This window comes from Mus caroli, unplaced genomic scaffold (assembly GCF_978045245.1).
Source record: "Mus caroli unplaced genomic scaffold, Mus_caroli_1 scaffold_11, whole genome shotgun sequence".
Classification (NCBI taxonomy): domain Eukaryota; kingdom Metazoa; phylum Chordata; class Mammalia; order Rodentia; family Muridae; genus Mus; species Mus caroli.
The window spans coordinates 25,950,514-25,973,566 of NW_028227266.1; the positions used below are offsets into that span (position 1 = coordinate 25,950,514).

At 40.1% G+C, this 23,053-nt stretch overlaps 1 protein-coding gene across 5 annotated transcripts in view; it reads left to right on the forward strand.

Annotated features, from left to right (window-relative positions):
* Opcml (opioid binding protein/cell adhesion molecule like) overlaps positions 1-23,053 on the forward strand; it is a 1,159,039-nt gene that overhangs the window by 1,040,682 nt on the left and 95,304 nt on the right. For all 5 annotated transcript variants that reach the window (XM_029482074.2, XM_029482075.2, XM_021172107.3 and 2 more), the window contains one exon: positions 7,072-7,197. In XM_029482074.2, the coding sequence (XP_029337934.1) occupies positions 7,072-7,197 (126 nt within the window). The remainder of the gene's footprint in view (positions 1-7,071; positions 7,198-23,053) is intronic.

Here is a 23,053-nt window from a genome sequence, read left to right on the forward strand (position 1 = left end):
GACACATTTAAAAAACACATGGAAAACTATTCATCCACGTGTTACATTCTAAAGGGGATAGGAGTATATATCAGACATTATGTTGTAGAACAGCATCACAAGGAGAGATGTAAGAGACCCTGGCCATGAGACAGTAGTTGCAAAGGTAAGCTGTATGCTACAGAATGCCTTGGCAGAAACTTGGAGAGAAACTTGGGCCTCGTTATGGGAATTGTTATCTTAGTCAAGTGTTGAAGGATGACTGGCTCTGGGACACAGAAGCATGACTGTATTTTTAGCCAGAGGGACCAGTGTGCAGAAAAGCACAGAATGAGAGTAGCACACACCAGTAAAAGACCAGGAGGCTCCCTGTGAAGCTGTGGACAAACTGACTGACACTGAGGATATAAATCCTGCTAAGAACTTCACACTGTGTCTGCTGGGCAACCGGTATATATTATAGGATTTGGATTGAAACACAGTAATTGTAGTAACACATAAAGAGATTGTTGTATAGGGTAGAGATAAGTAGACTACGACTAACTTTCATAATATTTTAAACAAGAGAAAATAATAATTGTCAGTAAAGTCAATGGTAGTGAGTTTGAAGATGAATGACCAGGCTCTAGATGACATTTGAAGTACCTAAAGTAAAGCAGGTGGCCATGACATAGGTACAGAGATTGGATACAGACCTTGTGGTAACATGGAACAAAAAGACACTCAGAAATCAAACAGTTCCATAGGATATTTAATTGCAGCCTTTTAAATATTGTCTGCCTACAAATAAATATTAACAATAGATAGTTCAGTCTCTCCATATATGCACTGAGCAGTCTGCAAACCTGTGTGAATGCCCTGTGCTCATCCACCTTATTAGTCAATTTTCTTTTCATTGGCAGAAGCAATTTAAAGTACATGGGATTTATTTTTGCGCAAGCACATGTATCTAATTGGTCACATATGTCCATGGATTCTGTGAGTACAGCCCAACACCAAACCATAAAAACACTTAAAACATGAGATTTTTTTTAAAAATGATGTTTCTATAACTTTACTATGTGGTTCTTCAGTGTAGTTTTTGTAGATGACAACATTTTTGTCAGAATGTCAAAAGGTTTGAATTACCTGAAAGGCACAATTCATCATGAAGAGAAAGACAAAGTAACTGGGCTTATTTGGTCCATGACAGTGAACAGGAAGAAAAGACAAGACCTGCCTTAGTGGTCTTTATCTTCCTACCAGGATTTATGTCCCAAAGATGACATAACTGGAAACAATACCATTAGCCTAAGACCAAATGCTCAAACACATGTGCTTCTTGGAATATTTTCACATTAAAGCTGTAACTCTCAGAGTCAATAAAAAAAAAATCAGTAGGGAAGACCAAAAGTATCTATAGGTGGGACTAGAAAATATTTTGTTTGAAATCCTCTAGTTACAAGTTCACTGTTCTGCCTGCCATTTACTATGTGCAATTTGGGCACTTCAAACTAAGATCGTCATTCATTTCTTTGTGTCTGTTCCCTTATTTATCAATACTAGCATAATATATAGAGTCATTTGTCACAAATTGTTATTGTCTTTGAACACAGATCTGTTCTCCAAATGTAAAGAAGCATTTGAAATTATTCCAAAGTGACATTTTTCTTATCTTCAGAAGTTATCACAGAAGCAAGGATAGAACTTCATGATATTACTAAGATCAATTCAGATTAAAAACTATATTAGAAATAGTGAACGACTCATTGGGCAAGCAGTACACATGGGCTTGGAGAAGCAAGAATGGCTAAGATGGGCTCAGGCTGCCAATGATTTGCAGTGAGCTGGAGAAGCTTAGATGGAGAAGTGGTTCACTGTGGAAAGTGCTGTAAGGGCTGGTGTCTGGAGAAAGGTGAAAAACCAAGAAAATTAAAGAGCAAGGGCTTATGGACATATGAAGAAATAATGAAATTAAGCTAAAAAAAAAAAAAACCCTGAGCCTCAGTTCTTCATTTTATTCTAGTTATTTTATAATTTTTAGAAGCCTATGAGACTATTAATGTGTAAAACTATTTGAACAAGTAGAGACACTGCTGTTGGCTACCAAGTGTTTCATAACTGAGACCCAAAAAGACTTTGCTCCTTCCAAATCACTTCACTTCCTGCTGTATCAATGATTGACATGCTTGTGTCAGAGTTTATCATTCTTCCTTTGAGAAAATGGCACACTCCCCCTTATTGGCCAGGAATGACAGATAGTGCTGCCTGACAGAACATAGCTGTCTGGCTTGCCTTGGTCCTCCAATCCAGGAAGCTTGTTTCTAATGATTGATGTTGATGAGGCACCTGGGAACTGCCGCGGTCATGCTAAGTCACTACCCAATCTTCCTAGCACCATTGTTCCTGCTCCCTTCAAACTAGCACAAGAAAGACCATGGCAGGGAAAATCCCATCTGTACAATGGATGCTGTCCTGAGAGTTCCAGCCCAAGGTATCATGGATAGTGAGTGATTTAATAAGTCACAACCATGCTTTCCTTGACTGTGTCTATATCCTTCCAGAGAGACCCTGGGGTCTTCATAAAGAGGCCTTAAAATGGCACAGCATTTCTGGCTAAAGGATGTATTATTTTGCGAATATTTTGAAGCTGCACAGAAGTTGTTGCTTTATAGGAATGAGGAAACATGTATTGACATTTCTATGCCCAGACCTATTTTTTTAACAAGCTAAAAAATACTGAAAACCAGGCAGAACCATTTTCTCCCGAGTATGCAGTACAGTTGGAAAGTACACTGTTTTTTCCCAGTGTGTATTTTGCTAAAATATGTGCACTGAAATTTCAGGGTAATTCCTAATGCAGAAATAACCCCTGATATGGCAGATTTATAAGCTAAGCAATTTTTATTTATTTACTAATGTGGATTCCCTTAAGAGCTCAAATGTTCTGCTGGTTACTTATGGCTTCTCCTTGAAAAGTCTTACCTGTGAGGTCTCAGCAGTCTGAAACTGCAGGCTGCAGGGTTGTCAGGGTTGAACATCAGCCTGAATTTTCTTCTGCCTATGACTTGGTTGGTTTACAATCTACCAGTGCATCAGCTGCTCCTTTGATAGTTAATAATTCATAATTAAAGTGGCAATACAAATGAATCAACATGACTGTAGGCTTGGTGCCTCTTCTCTCTCTAATCTTTCTTTTGATTCTAAGGATGGGGGTAAGGGAGGGAGGAACTGGAAAGGAACTGAAAGCTTTCATCCTGAGTTTTGCCTCCCTTAGCATTAGAATTCTGTTCACCCAGTTATCTGAATCCTCCTCTCAGAGAGGAATTCAGCACAGCCTCCCAGTCCAAGATGCAGGAATCCCACTTTTCCTCGTGTAACTGATCCCTCGGGGAAGAAACCGGGTACTGCTTTAGCTGCAAAAGAGCTTGCTTTGTCATCTTCCTGAGGGCAGGCTTAGATGAAATGACACAGGAAGAATGGATTTAGGATTGAGGACACATAAGGAGGGGCAACAGAAGGAGGCATTTGAGTGGTGCTCTGAAGATGAGCCAAGCCTTTAAAGGAAAGGAGTGAGGAAGAAGAAAAGAATAGAAAAGTCTTCAAGGTACCCCAAAGCCCTGACACGATCCAAGAGCATGGGCATCTGCATGTTGCAATCCAAGGCCATGAGGGTCTGTGGTGTACTGTGTGCATGGCAGCTATCTAAAGTTAGGGGGCTCAGTCAGAATGCAGAAGCTCCACTTACACAGAGGAACTTGTGTGTTACACCTGAGACTGAAAGAGCCAGGAGAAGAGCGGACTTGGTTGCATCATTACCTTAAAAGGTCATGCTGGTTACATGGAAAAGTTAGATTAGATGTACTCAGACATGCATAGGAACCACTTGCAAAGTTCCAGGTAGGACTCTATTGTAGATGTCTATTGAGAATTGATTAGAAACCCAAGTAGAAAATGATAATGAAAAGAGTTGATGTGGACTCTCGGTATTTTCCTATCCTGAGCTTTTAGTGAAGTTGATAATTAAGGCAGGAAGGTTGATCAAAACAGGGAGGAAAATGAAGGGTGACATTATACCCTGAAGTGCCTAAGAGCCATGGACATCATCCAGTCTAAGAGAGGGAAACAATCTTGTGATGTTATTGTCGCTTTTCTTGTAATCAGCAACAGCATTTTCATTGCTGCCATAGCAACCAGTACTTATTGAGTGCTTACTTTACATCAGCCACTCTGCTAAGACAGCACTTAAAATCATGCAGCGAAGCACCTACCAGTTCACAGGTGAGGCACTAGAGTTCAAACCGATAAAGGCAAATTACTGATTAAGATCATACAGTAGGTGAGAAATTGAACCCCAGAGCCCTACCTCTAACTGATGGGATAGCATAAAATTATTTCCCCTTCAGACCACAGATTGATCCTGGCTTTACTATCATTCTCCTTGAAAATTTCCAACATTTCTCAAATTGTAGAAGTCTTGATTTAACTTTTGATTTGAGACCTCAAGGCTAGTGTTATTTGCTGTGCAACTATCTCATTGTGCTGGGCAGTGGCAGTGATGCATAGCTCCAGAGCTGCCACATGGTCAAGAAGGAAACACACTAATCCACCATGTTTTGTGGGGTTGCTGAGCTATGAGGCTTGGTATGTTTTGCACATTCATTGTAGTTTGAACTAAATGATCTTTAAAATTTATAATTATGTTCATTGGTCATAACTCCAGCATGAACCAAGGGATAGCCATACAATGTAAAGATGGCAACAGTCGTGGAGAGTTTAATGCTTGATGTATTAGTCTCAGGGAGAATACTACTAATGGTAATCAAGAAATCAATAGAAAGTTTCAGAATGAAGGTGGAATAGTTATAATGAAACCAAGGGGTTAAATGGGGTAAAGAAAGGAAGGCAAGGTAAAGGGGAGGAACATGGGGGGAGGGATAAGTAATACTAACGAAACCTTTGAAAATGTCATAGAGCCCTACTACTATAGAAGTCTTCAAAAGTACATATGTGTACATAGAGGAAGAGTTGAAATTGAGTTATTCTATAACAGTGGGACAATGCCTCTCCCAGATACCATGTACTTCCATATAAAAAGCCAATTACCTCTTATAGATTACCTCTTTTTCAGTTGTTGGTCACCATAGTCATAGACCACTCCTCCCATAAAAATACTCCAGGCTATTGCTCTTGATCATTCTCTAGAACTGCATGTTATGGCCCTGTTGCTGAAGATACCACATGCTGGGGTCATAGAACATGGAGAAATCAAGTTGCTACTGGCATAACTTTCCTTTCTACTGGCTAACTTTCATAGCCCTGGAAAGCTCTGTTTACAATACCAGGGAACAAACATATTCAACACTTACCCAGCTGTGAAATCTGTGGACAACAATAACCAACCTAACAAGATATGCTCACTGGTAGAACAAAGGCACAAAAGTCATGGAAACAACAACCACTTTCTAATTAAATTTAAAGTCTTCTTCACAAGACAAACTCATGCCTGGTATGTTTATTAACTGGAGGGGGAAAGTTCATGACAGGTTAGGTCATAAGCCCTAGAGAAAACGCTAATTCTACTAAATGAAGATAGTAATAGACTGATCCCTAAGTTCTTATTTGATATGTATAGGTCAGTGGATCTCTCAATACCTATCAGAAAAACTTCTTTTAACAGTGCATAGTTAACATTCTAGTAAACATAAAGAGTCACAACTGACTAATATGCAGAAAATAAAAGACTATGGAGTGCTCAATTGTAAGTGAGATATTTGTGTTTTTTTTTTTTTTTTGGTTTTTTTTTTTTTTTTTTTTTTTTGGTTTTTCAAGGCAGGGTTTCTCTGTGTAGCCCTGGCTGTCCTGGCACTCACTTTGTAGACCAGACTGGCCTCGAACTCAGAAATCCGCCTGCCTCTGCCTCCCGAGTGCTGGGATTAAAGGCGTGCGCCACCACGCCTGGCTCTTTTCTTTTTTATATGTAAGTACACTGTAGTTGTCTTCAGACACTCCAGAAGAGGGAGTCAGATCTCGTTATGGATGGTTGTGAGCCACCATGTGGTTGCTGGGATTTGAACTCTGGACCTTCGGAAGAGCAGTCGGGTGCTCTTACCCACTGAGCCATCTCACCAGGGTAAAAGAGATATTTGTATTATAAGCCCATCTCCCAAGGCTCAGGAATCATCACAAAGGAGAAGGTAGAAATATTGCAAGAGTCAAAGGCAGTGAATGACTATAGGTAAACCATTTTCCATGCATAACAGGACCCTTGTACATCTAAACTGAAAATAGCTGAGGTCCCACCACTCACTGAGAAGTTATTGACAATTGATACCTATTAGGACAGGGAGAATATGTTTGCTTCAAGTATATAGCCCCTAAATGGCTATCCATGCTCCAGTAGATGATCCTACACCCATCTACAGAGAACAATAAACTGACTCAGTAGTTTTTTTAAAATAAAAAAGAGTGCATAAGGTTACAAGGAAAAAGTGGTAGTGGAGTAGGAGACAAATTAAAGAGAAGTATGGGGTAGATGTTTGATCAAGACCACATTAAATGCATGTATAAAGTTTTCACAAAACTTAACAACAATGATTAGCAAAATTTGAATTTGGTCTGAAGTTTCCATGGATGACTCAATAGAAACGTTCTGGTTTTGATGGCTGCCTATTGTTTTGTTCATATCATTTTACTTTGTAGGAAATATATATTCAATTACTCACTTTCCTTTATGTGACTGGAAACTATGTAAAGAAGAAAGGAATCTGTGGGTAAAGAGGAACTCTCTCAGGTCCTTGTGTTTTACCTTCAACTTTACCTCTAATTAAATAAGTGGTTATACCTGGATCTTGAGATCTTCAAAGCCACCACTGTACACACACAACAATGTGTTTATTCATACTTTCTCAACAGGGTGCAACAATCTGGTTTTCTGTTAGACACATTCTATAAATGATGACATTTATCAGATCTTTGCCAAGACAAACAAAGTGGGATTAAAATGATGTTCATCCTACAAACATATATCATATTCATAGGCTGACAGCTCTTTTTTAAGCACACACAGAAAATCATTCTCAGTTTTTTCTTCTCTTCTGTGTTTCTTTATAGTTCCTCCCCAGATAATGAACATCTCGTCAGACATTACTGTGAATGAAGGAAGCAGTGTGACCCTGTTATGTCTTGCAATTGGCAGACCAGAACCAACGGTGACATGGAGGCACCTGTCAGTCAAGGGTAAGGTATTTACTATGCAAAGTTTTAAGAGTGTACTTTAAAAGCCGGCTTGGTTCTCATGCTAAAAGGAGATCAGTAACCAGAAAATAACATTGTATGTGAATGCATCAATACATCATCTCAGGACCAATCTGTTTTATGTATCTGCTGCTAAGTGCCACATTCCAGGAAAGGAATTTGCAGAAGAAAATTACCTAAATTATCTGCTCAGCTTCTTTTTCATGACTTGGGAAGCCTTTGTTTTCAAACTGAAAGGAAGAGTGTGTGAGTAGCTTTGGTTGTGGGATAGTAACTTGTGTGGAGATGGATGTGCCCTTTCTTATGGTGGTGGTGATGTTGACAGCATGCCCTGGGGAACTTTGACATTACTGTATGTGTACTAAAGAAAACCACACCTGCTTGTATTTTCAGAACAGCTTTAGAGAACTGTATCTGTTGGATCTGATCAGAGAGTTCACCTTGATGGGGGAAAGGACAGTGGAGTGGGGGATTGCACTCTGCATGACCTTGGTATTAACACATCAGTTACTACCATCTCTCACTAAGTATGAAGGAAATCTAAAGGACATGGGTCCTTATCTCCTTGGAAATAAAACTTGGTCCAACTTGAACTTTCAAAGATGGGCACAGAGCCATCTGATCTATTACACTGTTGCCAGAAACTGTGATTGATTCTTGAGATTATACAGGAATCAAGTGCTCCCTCAGGCATTAGAAAACCCAAACGTGAAACCAGTGACTAGGAAAATACACATATGCCTGTGTGTAATGTAAAACTAATGTACATCTAAAAGAAAGCAAGGGAGTTAATCTCAGTAACCTTGAGAAAGGCAGAGATCTCCAAAATACAAAATTCCCTCCCTGAGAAGGAAAGAAAATAATAGCAGACTTGCTTGAGCTTCCCAGGGCTGCCCTAGCCAAGTGCAAAAAATAGAAAATTTCATGAAATAAATGGAAATGTATTCCTTCCTATTGCTGGAGGCTGTGTGTCAAAGGTCAAACCATGGCCAGGTTGATTTCCTTCCTTAGCTGTGATGGACGATCTTGTCCATTCTCCTTCCCTCCCTCACCCCTTATTTCTATCAGCCATGGTATGGCTTGGTTTGTAAATGTGTCTCTTAGGTCTCTGCCTTCATCCTCAGTAGCATTCTCCTTATGTGTGACTTATGCAAACTTCCCCTTTTTATAAGGAGATTAGCCAAATCCTATAGGGATCAGAGCAATTACCTCTTCTTGTTTGTTTATTTGTTAGTTTTACTTGATTGCCTTTATAAAGACCCAATTTCCATCAAAACTTCAATTTGATTAAGACTACATGAAATCAATTTAAAAATTATAAATCACCTTTTAAAGTCTTTGAAAAAATTGTACTGATTTCTGACAAAGTAATGGCACCAACTGTATATGAGAATTTCTAATGCACAGTCAGCCCAAAACAGATGTATGAATAGCAAATAAAGTACATGAAGAACTTCATAGTAATAACAATCAGACCAAAATGAGGTACCACTGTGGTAGAGATACCACTATGGTAAAGCATGAGATACCACTATGGTAGAGCCATGAGATACCACTATGGTAGAGCATAAGATACCACTGTCGTAGAACATGAGATACAACTATGGTAGAGCCACCAGAAATACCAAAGCTCAATTGACTGAGAATATCATGTGTTGGTGAGAAAGTCATCCCCAGAAGTCAAAATAAGCCAAGATGAATATAACTTTGCACTAAAAGTAAGAACTGAGTATGAATTAGATTCTAACAAAATTTGAAGTATCTAGACATATAAGAAGACTACAGATATTGAAACCTAAAATTTTCATATTAGAACATCAACAAAAGCATGAAAACATACTCACAGTTGGCATTGCGGAGCTCAGCTTTAATGTAAGTGCAACCAGAGTGCATGTCCCTAAAAGCCAGAGCCCCAGGTGACTTTTGTCTAAAGCTGAAGAGAATATATGCTTTACGTGATCTACAAGAATATATCTAACCAGGACGCCAATTTTTATGCATTTTATAAAGTTGGATGTATTTATAAATGCTTTAAATCCCAGAATATACTTATTTGATCCCAACTATATAGTTCTCTAAGCCTGGAAACACTGTAAAAAGCACTTTGACTTTGTGAGTGTTTTGAAGCAATTCTTTCTCACGGTATGCTGAAAAGGGTTCCTTCCCCCTTTTGAAAGAGAGAGAGAGAGAGAGAGAGAGATTCATTCATTTCCCAACCTTTTATAGAGTGTAATAGTTGCAATTCAGTGTCAGAAAGAAAAAAAAAACCATCAAATTCTAAATTTAAATGTTGCCTGTGCTCTTTTAGTCTCCAGGACTGCACTCCACTGTGAGCAAGGCTTTGTCTTCAGGCCTTTGGTTCACCAGCTTTCATGGCTACCATTGTCTTTATGTATCTGCTTGCAATGCCATTTAAACTGTTCAACTCAAGACATTGTCTCTGAAGTTTTCAAAGATCTGGAGAGTTTGCAAGCTTGAAATTTGCATCTGATGCATGGACTCATTGTCTTCTCTGTTTAAAACCTGGCGAGCGCTACTTGAAGCCTGGGAGTTATCCTAAAGCTTCAGAGAAACATCCAGTACCTGGGAGCACCAAACAGCACATTGAGGGAAGAACAAAATGTTGCTTATTTGAGAATGGAAGAATAAAAACTAAAGGTTACAATCCCATTTCTTTTGACATTCCAATGGTGTTACACATGAGAATTAAATCCACTGAACAGTTCTGTTCCCCAAAGACTGATGCAGTTCCTGAAACATATGGCTTAAATTATGGGCTTAGATAATTGGAATAAATAAACAAACGATTTAGGAAAAATATGTCAATGAACAGATGATTATGGTCTAAGAATATTCATGCTTAGGTTTTAACATGCAAGTGTAAGCGAGGGTGTATAGATAGAACATGGATGTGCCTAGTATGTCCAATGTTCTGAGTTTGAAGCCCAAAGTCATAAAATGGGAGTCTGAGTACATGCTGCAAATACTTAGAAATCATAAAAACAAGTAAAAATAAGTGTACATCCGGTAACACATGGGCGACTAATAACGGTAAGCATGATATGTCCAAAAATATAAGGAATGTCTAAAATTATATAAAAAAAAGACATAGTGAAGAAAAGTTATAAAAACCAAAACCAACCAACCAAAACAACAAACAAAAAACCCATAAAGCTTAAAGTAAAGGAATGGGATTGTATAGTGAAAGGATAGTTGAACAATGGATGGTAAATGTTTCTTTAAAATGGTATGGAAGTGGGGCGGGATGAGAAAGCCTTGAATAGTGTCATCTGGCCCCCTTGGTGCAAATATCCTGCATATTGCTACATTCCTGGGAATTCCTCTGTAGTCACTCTGCAATTCCCCGTCATTTCCTCATGAGAAGCAACAAGTATACCTAAGTCTACATTCCAAAAGTAGCTGAGAGTGTTGAGGAACCCACCAGGTGCCTGGTATGACTCTAAAGTAGCTTAGCTTCTCTAATTTCTACACTGAGTGAAGAGAAGAAGCCCTCAGAACCTGTTTCCTCTCCAGCTTTAAAATTATGCTAGGATCCCCAGCAACAGCATTCCAGAAGACAGGATACCTACAGCACTTCCCGGGAAGCTGGGCTCTTTACAGGATCATGTGTTGTGACCACTCCAGGAAAAGCTTTCTGTAGATGTACATTTGGGTTTTCAGAGTGGACATATAAACCACCAAGCATATGACTGCATATCTTTAGATATAAAAAGTTATTTATTTATTTATTTATTTATTTATTTATTTATTTATTTGGTTTTATGAGACAGGGTGTCTCTGTATAGCCCTGGCTGTCCTGGAACTCACTCTGTAGACCAGGCTGGCCTGGAACTCAGAAATCTGCCTGTCTCTGCCTCCCAAGTGCTAGGATTAAAGGCGTGTGCCACCACGCCCGGCATAAGGAGTTATTCTTAATGATCTAAGGAGATAATAGCTTACTAATAAAAATATATTCTTATGGATGTGATAAAGGATGTGACAATTGCCCAATGGCCTTTGCAAGTGTAGATTCGCTGAATGGTGACCTGCAGTGCAGGGCTAAAAAAATGATTCATGGGTTTCGGCCTCAAAGATTTGACTTCTGCAGAACAGGGAAAGCATGTATGGAAACAGGCGAGCAAAGTGGATGAGCAAGGGGCCAGTGTGTTTGCAGCATGCTGTGAATGAGTGGGGTTTCAGGAATTATTTTCTGATTCCTTCGTGCAAAGAGGAGAAGAGTCATTCGGAGCAGCAGAAGCAGGGGGATTGCTCTCCTGTGTGCAAGGGTGATGTGAATACTAAGATCCAGGGATGGGAGCAGAGGCAGTATAGATAGACTTGCTGTTCTACAGAGAGCTGTGTTTCTTTCCCTCTTGTGATACCATAGCAATCCACTCTGATGCCTCACACCTGGCCCAATGTCTAATGACATACTTGGGAAGGCCAGATGTTTGGCGAACATAATAAAGTCTTCTCTTCTGTCTCCCTCCACTGAGATTTTAAGATGACAGCCATTCACCTGTGAGTGAGTCGCTCACACAATCTACTCATACAGGGTAATACCTCAGGGAGCCGGTGGATGAATTATTTTTGCAGAATTTTCTAGGTAACTGAAGCTGACTCCTTTATGCATTGACTTGAGTCATTTTAATTGAAGCCCTTTTTAAAAATGCAGGGCGTTCTCTTCTGTTTCTTCAGTCTAGTGGATACCAGTTAGCCTCATGTTGATAGTTTAACAACAGCGCTAAACATTTCAGTTGTTTGTACCTGAGCACTCAGGAAGTAGGATAACTAGGAATATACCCTTTAAATAGTTTAAATCCTTCTGTTGGGTGTCCACTGTTTCTCTGCTTCTCTTTTTTAAAGCCCCAAACACACTATTAATTGACAATCCTCCCTGAATTCAGTGTGCCTACTTTCTAGCGGTCACCTTTCTTCTGATTGTTTGCTTCTAATTTGTCACAATGAAAAATCTATGTGACCCAATGGATTGATCCTGAGTAAAATCTACTCAGCTTGGCTCTCCTGGAGGAAATGCAGTATCCTGGTGGTCATCAGAAACAAGTAGAATATGGTATTGTTGTAACACATGGCATTGCTAGGTACATGGTTTCTGTGGTGGTGGTGGAGCTAGTGCTAGCAAAACCAACATCCGTGGTTCTCACTTGATTGGTGATTTTATCTTTTGTTTTCTCTATTTAATACTGAGCTTGGGAGTATACAGACTTACACCTGTTTCACCCATAGGCTTTATTTGCTCCTTTATAATCCGTGGGGAGAAAGTCTTAAACAACTTACCAGTTCCTTACCGCCCCAAATGTGGGGTGGCCATATTTGTAGGTATGATTCCTTTGCAGGTGGTGTATTATCTCACTGGATGAATGTGGACTTCAGTGGTTTGCATTTGAGTTTGATAGTTTGGCTCCTAATAAGGAGAATTATCCCTTTACCCACCCCATACCCTTAGCCTCATTTCTTGCACTATAAGATGGGACAGTATATTTCAAACTCATCAGATAATCCTTGGGGTGAAATTTTTAAAAAAATGAATGGCGAGTATCTGTTGTGTTTTATAAAAAGATGAGAGAAGAGCTAGGTATATGTTTGGTGGAGACACAGTATGATGTGGGGAAAGGGGCTACCTCTGTGGTCTCAAGCCGAGGCATCCCTTCCCCCTGAGGTACCAGCCACACAATGGTATAGTGGTATAGTATAGAATAGAGTTTATTCAGGGCATGGGGAGAAGAAGGCAGAGAGAGAGAGAGAGAGAGAGAGAGAGAGAGAGAGAGAGAGAGAGTTAGTTTAGAGGAGTAGAGGCTGGCCATGAGCCACATGGGGAGAGGGAGAGAGGGAAATGGAGGAGAGAAGGGGAAAAGGGTAAGGGAGCAGGGGAAAGAGAAGGGAGCAAGAGAGAGAAGAGGGGGGCAAGCAGCTCCTTTTATACTGAGTCAGGCACACCTGGCTCTTGCCAGGTAACTGTGGGGGCAGAATCTAGACAAAATGCCAACAGTATCCATCACTGTGGACCATGGATTGTTACTATGGAATGTGTTTGTGTGTGTGTGTGTGTGTGTGTGTGTGTGTGTGTGTGTGTGATATTTTCATGTTGGGAGTTCACTGTGTAACTAGGATTATGGAATTCCTTTCTAGGTTTCTTAGTCTTGTTAACAAAAGAGTTTAAAACTCTTTTCAGATTCAGAACAAAGCTCCAGGATCATTTTATTAATTTGAAAAAACAATGACAGAGCAGGCAACTTGTAAACCATGGCTGCTAGAAAGAGGGAGATGAATAAGAGGAAGAAAGACAGCTGCACCTTTTGAGTTAAAATCCATGGGAGAAGGCAGGCTCAGCAATAGATATCAGCAAGCAGTTGTGTTCCAAAGGGGAGGAGAAGGGGCTTCAGGGAAATAGTGAGCAAGCCTGGAATGTAAGGAAAAGCATGCTTTGTCCTTTGGCCAGTATCGGAAAAAGAAAGGGGAAAAATCAAAATTATCCTTTTTGAGCCTGTACTCAGAAAAGTGGGAAGGCTTATTAGTAGTACTGCTGGGCAGAAGGTCTGTAAGCAGCGACATCAGGAGAGGGTTTGGGGGACACATGCAATGTCTCAACAAGGAATAATTACTCCTCCCACCGCCCTAACATGTTGTTAGGTAAATCACCTTTACAGATGTAAAGACAGATGTACAAATGGTACAGATGATTGACAAGGCTCAGCTATATTAACTCTTGAGGGAGTAGATAATACATTGCAATGTTCTAATCTTTAGGGCAAACCATAATGTCATGTCTCCACCCAGGGGAGAATTAGAACTCAGGTTAAATTCTTTGGACCAGAAGAAAGTATTTTTACCTTACTGGGCTTCAACAAAGCAATTTTAAATCTTAAAGATAGGCAAAGCAGATATTTCACATTTGGGTATTTCCAAGAAAACAGAAGGCAGAGTCCAAAGGCAACCAGGTCCAAAGGCAACCAGGGTGGAGGGGGGTCCAATGACCTCCAAGATTGCTCATTCCTATCTATCAATATAACTGTGCTCAGTACCAGTCTTATATTTAATTTATTTAATGTTCCATCAGTCCTGAGAGAAAAGTACTATGATTTAATTTTATTTCCCAATCCCTTTATTCTTGAGTCATTAAGCAAGACAATGTTTTTGTTCTCTACCTGCAAACTGAAAATTTATTCAGATGCTTTATTATAATAGACAAATTTGGAAACAAGCCAAATTTCTTTCAGTGGGTGTGTATCTAAACTATGGTATGGTATATTCACACCATGGAATACAGCACAGCAAAATGAAGATGAAGAAGAGGAAGAGGTGGAGGAGGATGAAGAAGAAGAAGAAGAGAGAGAGAGAGAGAGAGAGAGAGAGAGAGAGGAAGGAAGAGAGAGAGAGAGAGAGAGAGAGAGAGAGAGAGAGAAAGAAAGAAAGAAAGAAAGAAAGAAAGAAAGAAAGAAAGAAAGAAAGAAAGAAAAAAAGAAAGAAAGAAAAAAGAAAGAAAGCAAGCTCCTATTCACTTGACAATTTAGAAAGAATGAATGAATGAACTCTAGGCACTATGTTTAGTAGAGAAGGTAATACACTTTCATAAAATTCTTAAAAAGTATACCAACAGACTACAGATCAGTGACTTAAAGGGATAGGGGCAGATGAAGAAAAGGCCAATGGTTCAGCACTGCCTTGGTGTAGATCATGTCACATCTTGATTGCTGTGGTCAAACACATGTAAATAAGCATGCAAAACATAAAAGCCCATGGAAGTTTCCCAGCATCATTACAGTATACACATATATCCATGTAGATTTAATTAATATTCATACTCAATTAACATAATAGACCATAATTGAGAAAAGTTAGTGGTAAGTGTATGTAACTTGCTTACTATTCTTACAACTTCTTGTAAATCAATATTTATTTCAAAATAAAATTACAAAAAGTAGTAAGTAAAATGAACCTTTAGCTTTCCGTTAATAATCTATCAGCAAGCAGTTGTGTTCATTATAAATACTTATAGAGAGATCTGTAGTTTATACTTCCACAGGTGTCATCTCACATGAGATTGTCACCATTCTCCAAATAAGTCAGAGAAGGAATGCTCTGACAGTTTCACGGGTATGGAAACAAAGGAAAAGGTCAAAAAGCTGTCAGGTGATTCCCAGCTGGCTAAGCTGGGCATCTACAAAAGGGTCCGAGTTTCTGAGCTTTGAATCTGGACCTCTTTGTGCTGCATAAAAAATGGTTCCCGTGGCTTCGAACTGGAATGGTGCACTTTAAATCAACTTCTGCTTGTTATCAGGGGCACCCAAGGGTACCCACTAACTTTGAGTATCATCTGTACTCTCATCTTTTTCTTCCTTCCTCCACATCCCTTTCCAATGCCTGACTAAGTTTCTAGCTCCACATCATGTTGTTCTAACAAAAGCACAGTCTCCTAATGAAAGGCACAGCCATGCAGTTGTCTGTTGGTGATTTCTGTTACTCCTCTGCTTCAATTAAAATAACCCCCTTGAGAACTACCAGCCTTGTTTCTCTTCTAAGCCACCCCATGTCCAAGTTCCAGCCACTGATAGGAATCGCCTATTAGCTGACCTACTGCATCATACGTCCTTACTACTGCTCCTTTGTCTTTCTGCAAGGCAGCCAGGATCTTTGTTTCTAATCTGGAGTCATGTTTAGAGCCTAATTAATCCCTGGAGTGTGAGAAAGAGGTGTCTGAGATGAGAAATCAAGGTTATACATATCTTGCTCAGTGGAACAGTTATGGGCAAACAAGCTGTTCCTCTCACATTTTTGCAAAGCAAATTTATGTTCACTAACTTTGGTTCTTGTTGTAAATGAGAAGTGTATGAAGGTCTAGCAATGCGCTTTTCACCATATGGGTGCCCATATGTTCCCCCCCTTTGCTTGCGTACATTTCGCTTTGGCATGCACATATGCCTGTATTTTTGCAACTTAACAATATTAAAACTAATCCCATTTATGCTCCTTTTGGGTGAGTTGATTGAGTCATAAATTCCTGAGAATCTCCTCCATGGGAGGCTGAAGATCTGATGCCTGAGAAGGGGGAGGGCACAGTAAGCTATTCTGGCAGACAGATGCAGTCTTCCTATGCCACTACTTACCTGATGTCCCTGACCCAGTTTTCATAGTTCAACACTAACCCTAATGGCTGGGAAGCATGAGCAGATAACTCCTTAGTGATAACCCATATTCTGCCTCTCTAGTGAGGAGGAATCTTCACTAAAGAACAGATGGTAGTTTCCCAGGCTTCCCTTTCTAAAGTCCCCAGTGAAGTGACTCCTCTTGGAGCAAGCAATCTTGATGGCTCGAGGTGTTGCACTGGATATGTAGTCAGTATTTTTATTTATATTTCCCACTCTGAGCTGAGAAACTATGCGTGTCAGAAAGATAGCAGCTAGAAATTCAGCTTGTACTGAAATGATGTTTAGCATCTTCATCGGGCTCTTTAGAGGATAAATATAAAAATGGATGTTAACATGTACCATACCAAGTAAAAACCTCAACTAATTCCCTGTAAAATTGGAATTGGCAATGCTGCTGCTGTTTGTTGTCATGCTTTCTCCATCTTTTATTTCTTATTTATTCATTAACTCACTCATTTGCTTCATTCACAATAACTGCTTTCCCTCACCCACAGCAAATGGGGTATAAGGTAGAAGTGAGCCCCGACTGAATTAAAAAGCTGACCTTCTAGGGAAGAGATAATCAGAGATCAAATAATTCAGCACGTACAATGCCAGTGTGTGGCAAATGTCGTGAATGGAACACAGGAAGACCTGACCCAGTGCAGAGCAAGTTTTCCCCAAGAAGGTAATGTTCAAGTGACCTTTGGGGATCAATAAAAGTCCATTAGGAAAGAGACGGTGATAGGAACACTTGTTAGCTCCCTGGGTAGACACCTTCCAGACAAGAAACACCATGTTCAAGTTGGAAGAGGGAGCTGGATCTGCAAGAAACAACCCTCGATGTTAGACCACATTGGAGAGAGAACACATCGCACAGAGGACTTAAGTGTTTTGCTCAGTATTTTGAAAACACGATAAAAATACCAATAAACTTCAGGAAAGCTTGGAAATAAGGTGATCCTGTATCTAGATTTATCTAGAAACATCTCACTTTTCATCTACTCATTCTCTGATGGCAACTGACTATACCTCTGCCTCCATTCCCCCACCTATAAACCAGAAAGAATTAGTAATAAGACTTTTCCTTAATGGAGGAAAGGAGAATAGAATTTGATAGTATCTATTCCAAATACTTTAAGATTGTAATATAAGAATAGAAATTAACATGTATCATAGTAAGTGTAAAATTGGAAAGGCACCCAGTGCCGCCTGCTGTCTGTTGTAAAGCCTTCTCTATGCTATTGAAATCAGTTGGACACTGATAAAATTGAGACCAGCTTTACAAGTCCTGTAGATCTAATTGGCCTCAGCAGTGGGTCCACAGTGACTCTTGCTGCTGAACTGAAATTGTGGGCTTCAATAGAAAATAATAAGCAGCCTGGCTCCACACCAACACACTGCAGCCACCCCTGGAGATAATGTGTTTTAATTTATACACTGAGCCCCTTCACTTGGCCAGATGTTGAGAGAATCTCAGTACTATTCCTTTCCTTCTTCCTTCTAGCTTGAGCATCCTTGAGAATCTTTGAGAAGACCCCTGGCTCTAAATCTGACCACTGGCTTTCTGTGCTATTTCTTTTTCATAGCCATTTGTATTTCTTCCTTTAAACCTCTCCCTCCCTAGGGTAACGTTTCTATGAATCACACATTCTTGGTTAAGGTGTTTTAAACTGGGTTTCCACTATTTACAACAAAATTAACTATAATTAAATTTTCTCTGCAATGTGTCAGTGTGTAGCTGAGGCAAGGAAAACATAGTTCTTTTTCTAAACATAAAAGGATAGTGGAAGATGGAAACAAGTAAGCCTCATCTCCCACTGGAGATGTGGTTAAGACCACTTTATGAAAGAGGCAGAGTAGATGTATGCTGAAGGCATTGATTGACATTTTAAGATCAGCGTCTCTATCGTGGTTTAGGAAGGCTTCATTAGAAGTTCCAGGTAGCTTGCTAAGAGGCCTGTGTCTAACTTACTAACTCAAGTAGATTTGAACAGACAGACAGACACCCACACACAAACACAAATACACACACAGGCTCTGACACTGAGTTATGGGATATTCAACAGGCATCCTTACCAGCTCAATATAGCATGTTTTATTAGCATGCTTCACATGAGCAGGGCATCAATGACATAGCACTTAGAGGCTTAAGCACTAAGAGAGTTTGTCCTCTTCCATTCTCTCAGTGTTCTGGGCAAACCTCATAAAGTGCAATAATATGTCTTGATTAACTGAGTTACTGATAAACTGATATTTCCTAGTGGTGATAGATCCTCCTTTGACTAGATGATTCCTTTCTTCCTTCCCTGTGCCTTAGCCACTAGAGATCCAGTAGAGTCCACGAGCTGGTACGTGTGCGATGTTCTTAGCACCAAATGAAAGCATAACACCTTGTATTTCAAACGTGGTCAAAGAATTCCTATTGATTTACTGTGTGCATATGGTCTAATATTTACCTTATATTATTCCAGGGACAAAGGAATGGGAGGCACAATGGTGATCTTCCTAGGCCAGTCTCCACATCCAAAGACGGTTGGGATGTCAAGGCTTCTGATGTGCAGAGGAAAGACTGTGCGACAGCCTTAGTTTCAGTTCTAGTGCTGTGAGGAGATACATGACCAAAGCAACTCTTATAAAATAAAACATTTCATTGGAGGGTGGCATACAGTTTCAGATGTTCTGTCCATTATCATCATAGCAGGGAGCAGGGCAGCACACAGACAGGCACTGGAACAGTAGCTGAGAACTACATTCTGACCTGTAGGCAAAAAGAGAGTGAGACTGGGCCTGATACTATCTTCAACAAGCCGACACAGCCTACTCTTTCTAATCTGACCAAAGGGTTCCAGTCCTTGGTGACTGAGCATTCAACTATATAAGCTTACAGGGGCCATTCTTATCCAAACCACCATGGGAGTGGGGAGCATTTCATGGTTTATTTACAAGGTTGTAGAAATGGTATTCTCTCTAAAACGAGTTCTTTCCATCCTTTCCAATCACCATTCCTGGTTCTGCCTGTCCCTAAAACTTCTGTGCTAAATAGCAAATGCTCATCTCATGGGGATGTTATTTATTGCACCTTCGTCTGACACTAAAGCTTGCTCTGGTCTAGCCTTCTAGACCTCAATGTTCTATGGTCTAGAAGGTGTTGTTCTACTCCTGACCCATCAGGTCTTTCAGGGAAGCTTATTAATTTTTCAAAGAGGAAGCACAAGAATTGAATGACTTGATTTGATGTGTTTAGTTCAATATTGGTAAATTGTGTGAGTGATCTTTGTATCCCATAGACTAGATACGTCTCTGTGACACCAGCATTTTGACCTCCCATATTCCTCCAGGCTCCATTTCTCCCTGTCTCCCCGCACCCTCTCCCCCTCATAGCACCTGCTATCCTGGGCTTCCCACAGTGCTAACTGTTTGTTCCCACATTGCTGGAGCTTAAGAAATGACTCTAGAAATGGCAGCAGTGGGGGAAGTTCCTTCCTTCACAGTTTAAAAGCAGTGAGCATGGTTAATTAGCTGCCTCTCTTAGTATGAGATCCAGAGAGGGAAAGGGAAGAAGGAAGGTACTGTTTGGAGCATTTTAATTGGGGTAGCCTCTCCAATCTTAGGAATGTTCCAACCTGGGAGAGTCATCCTCCACTGGAGGTAAATGGGATCAGGGTAAACTGATCTCATTAAACAAAACTGGTTGATTGTCACTTTGAATGTGGGCTTCACAGCCAGAGGCTCTGATTGACTCACATTAACAAGAACTGGGAACTAGGGTTGAGGGAAGAGGTGAGTGAGCCCTTTCTCTCATATAACATGCAGGCATCCAGAACTCTTCCCAACAATTCCCCTGCAAGTCTCTGGGGTAGCCTGAGAAGGAGACACCTGGGACACCCCAGTAGTCAGAGCAGGCAGCCAGGGAAGTCTTCTCTGTCTTTTCTTTGTCTAGCTACCACCTCTTCCTTTTATTTTTTTTCTCCCATTTTTTTTTTATTCCAGAATAACTTATTGTTGAGAGTAACCCCCTGGGAGTGCCAGAAATAGTTTGGTTTTAATGATACTCTGGATGATTTTTGCTTCCTAAGAGAAACTCTAGGTAAAGTAATGGATGTAGCCGAAGCCAGCAGTACCAGTACTGTCCTCCACCTCTCTCTCTCTCTCTCTCCCTCCCTTCCTCCCTCCCTCCCCCTTCTCTCTCTCTCTCCTCCCCTCTCTCTCTCTCTCTCTCTCTCTCTCTCTCTCTCACACACACACACACACACACACACACACACACACACTTTGCTCAGCTCACCTCTGCCCGGCACAGCATAGCAATCATAAGTCCTCTCGTCCCAGTGCTCCACTGTGCTCTCCTTGCTCCACTGAGCCTGGGCTTATTTGTCCCTACACAATTGGAGCCGGATGCAGTAATTACATCTTCGGTGAAAGGGTTTCTCTCCCTTACCAGCAGTAGGTATATTGCTAGTGCTGCTAATGAGGAATGAGTCTTTCCTGCAGAGCATTGCGGGGCCACAAGAAGTTCTGGAACTTCACACAGCAAGACATCTGGAGTTTTATCCTGGATCGCAGTGCACCTCAACTGCTACCTCAATCTTTCTTCTAGCTCACCTTCCTCTTTTTCTTTGCACTATGGACCAAGCTCAGCCTCGCTTCCACTGTCTTTTACAGATTTCCTTCCTATTCAGGCATTTGACCACAGTTAGAGCATAGGCCATGTGCCCAAATCTGAATTGTAATTTCAAGGTGTTTGATTCTGCATATTATGTAAAGTTCCTGTAGACACAGCATCTAGCTGAAGCTTTATCCCCAGTACGTGGAAGGACCCACAAGACACCTACTCCTTCAAGCCCCATCTAATATCACTTCATCCATCATTGCTGTGATCATAGGTACTTTCAAAACATTTTTTCTTTTTTGTGGTCTTTGTGACCCCGCCCCCATATAATGGCTAATATACATGTCACTCTAATTAGGCAAAGGGACATCATCATTGTCATCACCATACTTTAAAGGTATCAGTGTGCCACTTTTGACTTCACCTCACCTCATGTTCACAAAGGTGTTCTTTCAAATGATAGGAGACAAATAATCAAAGCAAAGGTAGAAACTGACTGATATTCACATCATAGAAGAGGAGATGAAGGTCTAGACTGGTCCAACTGCATGTAGATGGAAAAAAACATCTTTCAGGTATGTATGTATGTATGTATGTATGTATGTATGTATTCATTCATTCATTCAAGAAACTAATTAGTGAGTGCCAGGTACTGACAAGAACTTGGAAGCAGTAGGGCAGGCCTATAATTCCAACAGCCAAGAGAACATTGTCTTAAAAAATAAAGTTAGCTATCATATACTGAACTTGAAACTGGAGAAAGAAGAACCAAAATAATTATTTATGGCCACTAGAAGGTGACAATATCAGCAAGGTATTGATAATACACATGTTCACAGGACAATGGTCAGTGGACCAAAAATATATTAAGAGTAATTTTGGACCTCAGAAATACCTCTGCTAACTTATATTTTGAAATGTGAGAAAACCAGGGTTGGTTCTTTGGATAGTGACTCCTAAAAACAGATTCCAAATTTGTCAAAAGAAAGAGAAGAGGTGAAGAAGAGCAGGGATGTTCAAGGCAGTGGATAGAGGTAATTATATGAAAGATGTAAAAAAAAAAAAAAAAGAGAGAGAGAGAGAGAAATAGTATGTTGTAATTGGTAACATAAAAAAATAGTTCAGTATCCTGGAGGCACAAAGTGTGAAGCTGTTGTAAGTAGATGCCATTGAGATTTCTTGTCGAAACCCAATTATCACACAGCATTATTAGGAAACAGATTTGATCTCACCCACCAAGCAACCTATACCGAGTTTTTACCCACATCTTCAAAGTGATCCCCAAGTAATAAATATTTTAAATATCTGAATATTAGCATCAGATACAGGACTGGGATTGTTGAATGAGGCTCTCTGCCAGTCTTTGCCTGGTCTCTTTGCAATCTACTTTTTTTTTTTTAAATCTTTTTTTTTAATTAGATATTTTCTTCATTTACATTTCAAATCCTATCCCCTTTTCTAGTTTCCTCTGAAAGTCCCCTATACCCTTCCCTCACCCTGCTTCCTAACCCACCCACTCCCTCTTCCTGGCCCTGGCATTCCCCTGTACTGTGGCATATAATCTTCACAAGACCAAGGGCCTCTCCCCCCAATGATGGCCAACTCTATAATCTACTTTTAAAAAATCTTTTCCTTAAACATTTCATGACAATGCTGCCTGGACCTCCATTTTCTCATACTCTGTGCTCTTCAGCCTCAGGAGAAAATGTTCTTCAGATTTCAAATAAAAATCAGTTTGTGGTCTCTTAACTTGGTCATTCTACAGTTCTACCCATTACTAGGCTTAGTATTAAGCCTAAAAACCAGGAATAGATTCTTAGGTATACATTGTCAAATATTAGCATGTATGTCCCTGTGGTAGTTGTATAAAATAAGAGTTAAGAAGCAGATGTACATCTTAGCTTTGTGGTACACAGTCATGATCCCAGCACTCAAGTAGCTGGATAGGAAGATCAAGAGTTCAAGACCAGCTTGGGCTACATATATAGTAAGACCTTATCTCAAAAACTAAAAGGCGGAACTATTTGAAGAGTGAGTTACAAACTGATTCACGTAAATGTGGGATTCATAATGACAAATG